Genomic DNA, 10,703 nt, shown 5'->3' with positions numbered 1-10,703 from the left:
TTCTGCATTGGTTGCTCAGTTGCCTAGGGAAGTGACCCTGATGGACTTCCTCATGAAGGGTTTGATTTGATTTATTGTGACTCTGTTATGGCTCCTTTTCTTTGTACTTTTGCTATCTTTTTTCTTTCTCTTTTGCCTTTTGAACATTGTAATCATGCTATGGAAAACTTTGATGTTTATGAGAAGCAAAGATATTGAGTCTTACTTCATTGCATTCATTTCATTGCCTTTACATATCTTCTAAGGCTGAACAAAACTCTTGCTATGAACGAAACTCCACCATGACTAAGCTTTTTGCAAGGCTAAAATTTCACTAAATATAGAAAACTTTCCTTGCACTAAGTGTTTACAAGGGTAACAGGTTTACTAAGTGTATGACACTTTCTTTACACTTTGCTTTGGAAGTATTAACAAAGAAACTTACTACTCTTTTTTCTGGACAAAAGAAATTAAGGAAAATACTTTTTGACATACTTGTCGCTGATAGGGCCAGTTATGAACCTATCATCTATTCTTATCAAGTTGTTATACCCGCTATTGCTTGCCTCAACAACTTTGTAGGGGCCTTCCCATCTAGGTGAGAACTTGGGGATTGGTTGCCCCCGCATGATTGCGTCCACTATCTTCCATACCAAATTCCCCTCCTTGAACTCCCTGTGTTGAACAGACCGATTGTAGGTGCGAGTTATGGACTGATGATATTTTTCCATTGCCCGCGATGCCCGATCCCTTTTTTCTTCGGCTGCCTCTATGTCGTTCCTTCTGCTGTTTGGAACTAAGTGTGATGACATAACCATTCTTGCTGAGGGTACTGCCAACTCAACTGGTAACATAACTTCTGTAACAACCAGAAAATTTAAGTTGTCCCTTAAATTTTATATTTGTCATGACCCAAACTCGCCCCTATAGATTAAGGTTATAACCAGCCAGTAATCATGAGATTGCTGACGGCCTTAAATAGAAATCAATTTAGAATTAATAAAATGGTGCCAGATGCGGAAGCAGACTTAAAAATTTTGTCCAATGAGCTATGCTTACATGGCATATCAAAACATTTCACATTGTAACGCCCCGACCTTTTACACGTTATCGATATTGTCCGCTTTGGGCCACACCCGCACGGATTTGTTCTTTCCAGTGGGTCACCCATCTTAGAACTACTCCAGCCTAAGCACACTTAACTGGGGAGTTCTAATAGGGATTTCACCACTTGAAAAAAGGCCTCGATGCTATATAAGGGTCTAGGTTTTTACTTTTATAGCCCAGGAACTCCCCCTCCATTCCCGATGTGGGACACCGGGGCCTTACAATCCACCCCCCATAAGGCTGCACGTCCCCATGCAGTAGCCTGCCAGCTCGCAAGCCCGCCCATATGCACCGAGAGACGCTAGGGGCCCATACTCGGTACTCCAGAGAGTTGGCTCTGATACCATTTGTAACGCCCCGACCCTTTACACGTCATCGATATTGTCCGCTTTGGGCCACGCCCGCATGGATTTGTTCTACCCATCCTAGAACTACTCCAGCCTAAGCACGCTTAACTGGGTAGTTCTAATAGGGATTTCACCACTTGGGAAAAGACCTCGATGCTATATAAGGGTCCAGATTTTTACTTTTATAGCCCAGGAACTCCCCATTTATTCCTGATGTGGGACACCGGGGCCTTACACACATATACTTAATAATAACTCACACCACATATTAGTAATTAACGTCTTGTATACCTAGGATCATTCAAACACATAGTCAGCTATATCAAGAGCTTATACACATACATGGTCTACCATGACCGATAGAAATAGCAAAAGAAAATACAAGGGTCGTAAACAAGCCTCTTGCATGAGGCCTCTAGGATGACTTCACAAAACTCTGGGTACTTTCTTAAACTCCACTAAGGCTAGGGTTTAACGACCATTTGCTCACCTACATACATATAAATAAGAGTGAACTAACGCCCAGTGAATAATACCAAAATAAAGAGGTTAATGAATGAGATTCATTCATAAATGAGTCATACTTATAATGTAATCATTTGAACCACTATTCTCATTCACATCAGATTTACAAATCTTAACCAAGCAAAATGACCTCAGGTCCAACGCATCATATCCATATGCAAAACGACCTTAGATCCAATTCTTATATAAAACAAAACGACCTTGGATCCATCTATACAAAACGACCTCGGGTCCAATACTCATTCATAGACCGACTTTAGGTTTATTGGATCCATGTACCAATAACCACCGGTCCTCCACATCATATTACCAAATGACCTTGGGTTCACCATTCTTATATTCATGATTATGCGTATATGATCGGAATCTCATCTGTACCCATATTCAAAATGACCTTTGGTCCAACTAATTTTTTATTCAAAACGACCTTTGGTCCAATTCAAACATATCAAACGGCCTCGGGCCCAATTCAAACATATCAAACGTATCGAACGACCTCGGGCCCATTCTCTTTATGTTCATATCTATTCGTAGTTCATATTCATGATCATGATCACTTTTCATTCAAACGGCCTTTGGCCCATCACGATATTTAAACGTATCAAATGACAAACAACAAATGGCCTTAGGCCCAAATCATGTTCTTCACAGAGCCTTATACAAAAATTAGGCATATAGAATACTCATTCATAATTTAAATCAATAGATCCATGAAGCTTATACAGAAGTAGCATTTGGAAAGTAACATACTTGAAAATATCTTTACTAAGATATTACTCACAGTGTTCGGATTGTTGATTCGTCCTCGTGGATGCCCCTACACAATTCATAAACATACACAAATCGGATCACAAAACTATTTAATCCACTCTTTGACTTGCTTATTTCTTTTAGGCCTCTTCTTATCCTTTTAGTTCATTTACAATGCTCAATGTTGCCTAAGAGTACTTAGAAATGAAAGAGAACGGAAAACAGAATGTGAAACAACTTTTCAATATTTTATGAAACAGGGTCCTCTGCTCAAGCGCAACTTTGGATGGTCGAGCGAACCCCTTTGGTCTGCAAAAGTACTGGTTACCTCAATTTCGAGCTCAAGCGTGACTTCGGATGCTCGAGTTGAGAGCCAAAACATGTGACTTGGCGCTCGAGCATGACTCTTTCCGCTAGAGCGGATATCAATGTCTGCAAAAGTTCTGGGAGCTAGAATTTTATGCTCGAGCGGCGCTTTCCCCACTCGAGCAGACTTGGTGAATTCTAGAATTTCCAGAATTGTTCTTGAAACTCAAACTTGATGTTCAAAGGCCCAAAACTCATTTTTTGGTACAAAAACGTGGGAACACATTACATAACATGAGAACATAAGCAATATGAGACCAATTGTTCAAAATCATGGTCCATTTCCAAAATCATCCCCAATTTCCCTCATCAATTTCAAAACTCATACATTCATCCTCATACAAACTTTATATCTTCATCAATCATGCATGCATGTTAATTTTTTACTCTGATTCTATTTCAAATGGCACAAATGATGCTTATAATCATGAATCTCATGAAAATTATGCATGCATATGAATTTTGGTGCTCAATTCTTCATAATTATGCACATTCATGGTAAATCTTTACTTACACAGAAACATTAACTTCAATTTCATCATATTTAGCTCAATTCTTGACCTTGGTCACATACCATGCTAGAATTCATGCATTTCAAACCTTCAAGACTTAGAAAACATGATTGCATGTAAGTGACAACTCCCAATTCAACATGATTATTAAAGTTCATGTCCAAAACTTGAAGAATCAAAGAAAATACTTGCATGCATATATAATTTCGTCTCAATTCTTACAATCTTTGTTCAATTCACACATTTAATCTTGTTATCTTCTTCTTAAACCCATAATTTAATGACTTAACTCACAAATTGAGGTTCAAACTCTTACCTACTAGCTTCAATGATGCTAGGTTTAGCAATTTCTTAAGCCTAGCTTCCAAAATCTTCAATCTTCCAAGCCAATACCTCAAGATTGAGCTTCTATCTCACTAAGATGAAGATTTCTCTCTCTATATAACTTAATCTCAGCAAAATGGTGAAGATGAGCTCAAAAATATGAGCTTAAGCATACTTAGCTTGTTTATATAGGCTTTTCCTAATTACACTTAATTTGAACTAATCAATGGTGCTTAATTAATTCAATTTAAACTAATTGATTCGCTCCGAATCAGTTTTCAATTACATTTCATCGTAGGCTCCAAAAATTACGCTAATCACAATGGCTTAGTCAATTTCAATTTCTACAACCTCTACGATCTTCAATTTAAATTTTAAAGCAGAAAATCAAACATATTTTCCTACGGTGAGTAGATAGAAATTTAAACACACATATAATCATATAATTATCACTCAAAATCATATCAAGCATATAGTTTCAAACATAATTAAGATTAATTAACATAATACGAAATAGAGTTATCACAATATTAGTATTACTTAATTGTAAATAAGAAAACCCTAAATGTTTAATTAACACCACGAGAATAACAAATTAAAATACTAATAAAACAAATATATAAATCTAATTTGGCGTTGGATTATTAAATATGTGATTAATTATTTGGGGCTAAACTAACACAATTATGAAATTATAATACTAATTGAGCCAAATTAAAATTAAAGATTATATTAAAAAATAAATAAATAAAAGGGCACGTCACCACCCTAGCACATAGGGTGGTGAATATGCATATATAGTAATAGGATAAGATTATCCAAGTATAAATGAGGAATTAATTGGAGGATGCCTAAGACGCCACCTGTAGAAGTTATTATTGGTAAACAGGTGTGAGCCATCACTTTGATGGTGGATATAAGGACGCGAAGAGTAGGTTGCTAAACAAGAAATAGTAGGGCAAGGCACGGGGAAGTTCGGAAGGAAAAACAAATAAAGAAAGGGAAAGAAAATATTGAAAGTCAAGAAGGTCTTTGATAGTAGAAAGAAAGAGTGAGGTATTAATTTTGAAGTGAGTTATATTATATCTTGAGTTACCATAATATATTGTACGTATGTTTTGAGTTACAATAATTTATTTTATGTAAATTGTGTTTTACAAATTATATTAGCATTTTTAATTTATGAACCTTATTATATATAATAAGGAAAATCTATGAATAATACTGTTTATTAAAATGTATTTTGCGTAATTATTTTATAAATATCACCACGGAGGTCCCACGCCTTGGGGGACTTAAATAACCATCACTTTGTGACCCTCTGTCTGTCATGGATCCACTGACACTCTGATTTCTGGTGTGGAGCAAAGTGCTGTACGGAAGCTAAATGCTACACTATTGTGGGAGCCACCTCCAGAGTTCGTACGAGTCACCTCTCGAGTCCATACATCTATTCTGTTCTGTTTCATTCTGTACTGTGGTTATACTTATTTTGTCTATATGATTTCTGTATTATATGTCAAATGATTTCTGTATTATATATTTTGTATTCTAATATCAAGCTCTGTTTAGCCAATAATTATCCATGGTGAATTTCCCTTTACTCTTAGTATAATATTTCTCACTCTATCATGTATTTATAGCTGTTTACTAATTTTCAAAAAACAATGCAATTCAGAAATATTTTTTTGGAGAGTCTTAGAGGTGGGGCTTCGGAATAGACACGCATAACACTTTTATAGTATTTATAATTCTATTCTTCATATGTAAATATCAATATTTTTGGTCAATAAATTTTGTTATAATAATAGAAGCTCCGATAATTATTTTGGTACACTCACTTAAATATTATTTCTACTCGCGTTTATTAATTTGTGTAAGAATTGGTCGAAGGTAACTTCAGTTATTGACCATCACGATATTTAACCCTTGGGTACAGGGAGCGGGTCATGACAAGTGGTATCAGAGCCTAGGTTTTTAAAATTATTTTTATAAAAACATCGAAGCATAAAACACATGTACAAATAGGATGAGGGAAATGTTAAACTAGCTTACAAGTTGCATTTAAATTAAATGTTTGTGTAGCAATGTTCGTAATATATAAATATGGTATTTCATTAAATTTTATAATTAAAAATGAGTGATTTGTCACTATTTGTCACTATATATATAATTGTATATATTTTTCCAAACATGGAAAAAAAAAATTTAACAACATAAAATAAAATAACGGTAGTGTATGTAATATGTTGTGAGGTTGCGTTAAGTGACTGACCAGTGTAAGGATTTGACAACTCATGTTATTTATATTTTACTCTATAATAAGTAATTTAAAATAGTGAATCTTAAGAAAATCACACTCTTGTGGATGACTCTGGAAATTTGATTAAGATCATGTTCAACGGATGTAGGTTCAAATTAGAATTCTTGGTAATTTTTTTGAGGTAATGATTTAGCAATATTTTATATCAGATTACTCATTAAATTTATTCTTAGTGCGTAGCGGATAGTTTACGCAACAAATTTCGAAGACAAAATTTTTAAAAGAAGGAAAGATTGTAATAACCCGAAAATTTAAGTTGTCTCTTAAATTTTATATTAGTATTATTTAATTATAAATAAGAAAAACTCTAAATGTTTAATTAACACCACGGGAATAACAAATTAAAATACTAATAAAATAAATATATAAATCTAATTTGGCATTGAATTATTAAATATGTGATTAATTATTTGGGGCTAAACTAACACAATTATGAAATTATAATACTAATTGGGCCAAATTAAAATTAAAAATTATATTAAAAAAATAAATAAATAATGGGCACGTCACCACCCTAGCACATAGGGTGGTGAATATGCATATATAGTAATAGGATAAGATCATCCAAGTATAAATGAGGAATTAGTTGAAGGATGCTTAAGACGCCACCTGTAGAAGTTATTATTGGTAAACAGGTGTGAGTCATCACTTTGATGGTGGATATAAGGACGCGAAGAGTAGCTTGCTAAACAAGAAATAGTAGGGCAAGGCACGGGGAAGTTCGGAAGGAAAAACAAATAAAGAAAGGGAAAGAAAATATTGAAAGTCAAGAAGGTCTTTGATAGTAGAAAGAAAGAGTGAGGTATTAATTTTGAAGTGAGTTATATTATATCTTGAGTTACCATAATATATTGTACGTATGTTTTGAGTTACAATAATTTATTTTATGTAAATTGTGTTTTACAAATTATATTAGCATTTTTAATTTATGAACCTTATTATATATAATAAGGAAAATCTATGAATAATACTGTTTATTAAAATGTATTTTGAGTAATTATTTTATAAATATCACCACGGAGGTCCCACGCCTTGGGAGACCTAAATAACCATTGGCCCTCTGATTAGTCACTTTGTGACCTTCTGTCTGTCATGGATCCACTGACACTCTGATTTCTGGTGTGGAGTAAAGTACTATACGAAGCTAAATGTTACACTATTGTGGGAGCCACCTCTAGAGTTCGTACGAGTCACCTCTCAAGTCCATACATCTATTCCGTTCTGTACTGTGGTTATACTTATTTTGTCTATATGATTTCTGTATTATATGTCAAATGATTTCTGTATTATATATTCTGTATTCTAATATCAAGCTCTGTTTAGCCAATAATTATCTATGGTGAATTTTATGCCCTTTTGCTCTTAGTATAATATTTCTCACTCTGTCATGTGCATATAGCTGTTTTCTAATTTTCAAGAAACAATGCAATCCAAAAATAGTTTTTGGAGAGTCTTAGACACGGGGCTTCGAAATAGACACACATAGTACTTTTATAGTATTTATAATTCTATTCTTCATATATAAATATCAGCCTTTTTGGTCAATAAATTTTGTTATAAAAATAAAAACTCCGATAATTATTTTGGTACCCTCACTTAAATTTTATTTCCACTCGCATTTATTAATTTGTGTAAGAATTGGCTGAAGGTAACTTTAGTTACTAGCCATCACAATGCTTAACCCTTGGGTATAGGGAGCGAGTCGTGACAGCTTCAGACCCATATACTAGGGAAAATGGAGTTGCTTGAGTTGGCTTCCTCTTTGACGTTCTATATGCCCAAAGTGCTACGGGGAGTTGTTCGGACCATGTACCCCCTGCTTCATCCATCATTTTACTCAATATTCAGATGAGAGTTTTGTTGGTTGCCTCAGCTTGTCCGTTCCTTTGCGGGTAGTACGGGGTAAACTTGTGGTACTTGATCTGATAAGTGTCCAGCAATTTTCCCACATGACGGTTCACAAAGGGGGTCCCATTATCAGACAACATCATCTTGGGTTGCCAAACCTACAGATTATGTTTTCTTTGATGAAGTTGGCCACTCCTGCCCCATCTGCCTTCCTCATCGGTATAGCCTCTACCCACTTGGTAATAACCTTAGTCGCTACAAGTATCCATCTGTGGCCTTTAGATTGCTGCGCTATAGGACCTACCAGGTTAAATGCCCAAGTATTAAACGGGTCAGGGGTCTTGATGTTATGCAGTTCAACCGCCGGTGCATGTATCAAGTTTCCAAACTTCTGGTAGGATTGGCATCCCCTTACAAAGTTTTTAGCAACTTCTTCCATTGTCGGCCAGTAGTAGCCGAGGTGAATAAGGTATCCATATAATCGTTGCTCTCCTTGATACTATGTCTTGTGAGCTTCCCTCAGCACTTTGTTTGCCTCATCATTTGATAAACACGCCAAAGGTTCCCCTTCAAAGCTTTTGTGATACAACTTGCCTTGGTTAAGGAAGAAGCGAAGGGCATGCTTCTAAACTTTAATTACATCGACTTTGTTCTCAGGTAGTGTGCCATTTCCAAGATAGTCAATATACGGCTACCTACATTCCTCATTGCTTAAAAAATGGGCTTCTTCCTCTTTAGGATGAGACTAACATTTTGCACATTACTTCTGTAACTCAATGCTTTCCTTTTCCATCTCTAGCCAGTAATACCATTGTTTTTGTATCCGTCGATATAGATTGATAGCTCCATCTCCACAGGACTTAGCATGGATTTGCTTAAGTCTGTAAGCTGCTTCTTGTTTGCCAACACACCTTGCCAGCAGGTTGTTGGGATCGCAAAAATACAACTCTCTTCTGAGAAGTAGAAATGATGCAAGTTCTGCTAATCTGATTGTTCCCTGGCCTATTTTCAACTGTTGGATTATATCTGTTTTCCACCCCTCAGCATCTTGCTCTGTATGTTCTTCGGCTAACACTGCTGGTGTTGTTCTTTTCTCGATGACGATGGCTATACAATCATCTGGTATATCCACCATTGCCCCTAGTGTAGCCAAGACATCGGGGAAACAGTTGTGTGTTCGAAGGGTATGTTGGATTTGGACGTCATCAAACTGGGTATGCAACCTTTGAACTACGGTGCGACATAAGGCCAACAAAGGCTCCTTCAAAGAGAAATCACTCATTGTTTGCTTGACAACTAACTTGGAGTCATCCCAAATTTTCAACTTGCGTAGGCCTTTCTTTTGAGCAGCAATTAGACCCAGTATCAACGCCTCATATTTGGCCTCATTGTTTGAACATTTAAAATCAAACTTCTCTCCTTCTTGATTGATTAGTATTATGCTAGCTCCACCTTTCCCAACCTCGGAAGCTCCATCAAATTTTAAGTCCCAATAAGTCTCAACTACAGTTGTTGAGACATGGACTTCACCTGGTAGAGGTACCTCTGCAAGTTCATGCTCACCAGATGGGAATTGGGCCAATAAGTCTGCAAGTGCTTGGCTCTTAATAGCCTTTGGAGTAACACAAGTGATGTCATATTCTGCTAGAGCCAAAAGCCATCTTGTTATTCTTCTAGTCAGAGCGGGCTTGCTCAGAAAATAGCAAACTGGATTACTTCAGGTCACAACCTGGATCGGGTGTGCCAAAAAATAGTGGCGCAACTTCTACACTGTGAAGATTAAGGCTAAACAATGCCTCTCAATTGGGATATATCACAACTCGGCACCATTGACTTTGCGACTGATGTAATAGACTGGCTTCTCAATGCCATCTATGTCTTGGACAAGTAGAGCTCCAATAGACCGAGGTGTAGAGGTCAGGTACAATAATAGAGGCTTTTTGGGTTGTGGGGCCACCATTGTAAGTGAAGAGGCAAGTGTTTTCTTCACCATATCAAATGCCTGTTGGTGTTCTTGCAACCATTCAAACTTGTGATTCCCTTTCACCAGTGTCCCAAAGGAAAATGTTATCTCAGCAAGGGTTGGAATGAACCTCTTGAGGTATGACTCTTTGCCTAGGAATTTCTTTAAGGCCTTTTGAGAGTGTGGTGGTGACATCTCCATGATTGACTTGATCTTATCTCCATCTACTTCGATCCCCCGCTGGTGTACAAGAAGCCAAGGAACTAGCCGGCGGTAACTCCGAAGGCACACTTGAGAGGGTTCATCTTTAGGCAAAATTTGCGGCAACGATGAAATTTTTTTTCCAAGTCACAAAGGTGTCGTTTTGCCTCAGTAAACTTGACCACCAGATCATCCACATATACTTCCACTTTATGATGTAACATGTCATGGAACACTATGGTCATAGCCCGTTGGTAGGTTGCCCCCGCATTTTTTAAACCGAAGGGCATCACCATATAGAAAAAATTTCCCAAGGGCGTTCTAAAAGCTATCTTTTCTGCATCTTCTGGTCCCATTTTGATCTGGTTATAACCACTAAATCTGTCCATGAAGGAGAACATCTGATGGCCCGCAGTAGAATTGACAAATGTGTCAACATGGGGCAATGAAAACTCATC

General features: G+C 36.6%; 2 protein-coding genes across 2 annotated transcripts; both read right to left on the bottom strand.

Annotated features, from left to right (window-relative positions):
* Nucleotides 1-449: 449 nt before the first annotated feature.
* On the bottom strand, nt 450-8,520 carry LOC145803722 (uncharacterized). The gene is made up of 3 exons (XM_082897054.1): nt 8,244-8,520; nt 7,900-8,049; nt 450-838 (listed from the first exon to the last, which is right to left on the bottom strand). Exons 1-3 carry the CDS (start codon nt 8,518-8,520, stop codon nt 450-452), a joined length of 816 nt encoding a protein of 271 aa, XP_082753180.1.
* Nucleotides 8,521-8,841: 321 nt separating this feature from the next.
* Nucleotides 8,842-10,245, bottom strand: LOC114301227 (uncharacterized). The gene is made up of 2 exons (XM_082897053.1): nt 9,899-10,245; nt 8,842-9,754 (listed from the first exon to the last, which is right to left on the bottom strand). The coding sequence occupies exons 1-2, from the start codon at nt 10,243-10,245 to the stop codon at nt 8,842-8,844; spliced, it is 1,260 nt and encodes a 419-aa protein (XP_082753179.1).
* Between the last annotated feature and the right edge of the window lie 458 nt (nt 10,246-10,703).

Source organism: Camellia sinensis, chromosome 12, assembly GCF_055761805.1.
Source record: "Camellia sinensis isolate YWXY chromosome 12, ASM5576180v1, whole genome shotgun sequence".
NCBI lineage: Eukaryota > Viridiplantae > Streptophyta > Magnoliopsida > Ericales > Theaceae > Camellia > Camellia sinensis.
The sequence above is the reverse complement of the archived record's forward strand: the minus strand, read 5'-3'. Positions and strand labels throughout refer to the sequence as shown.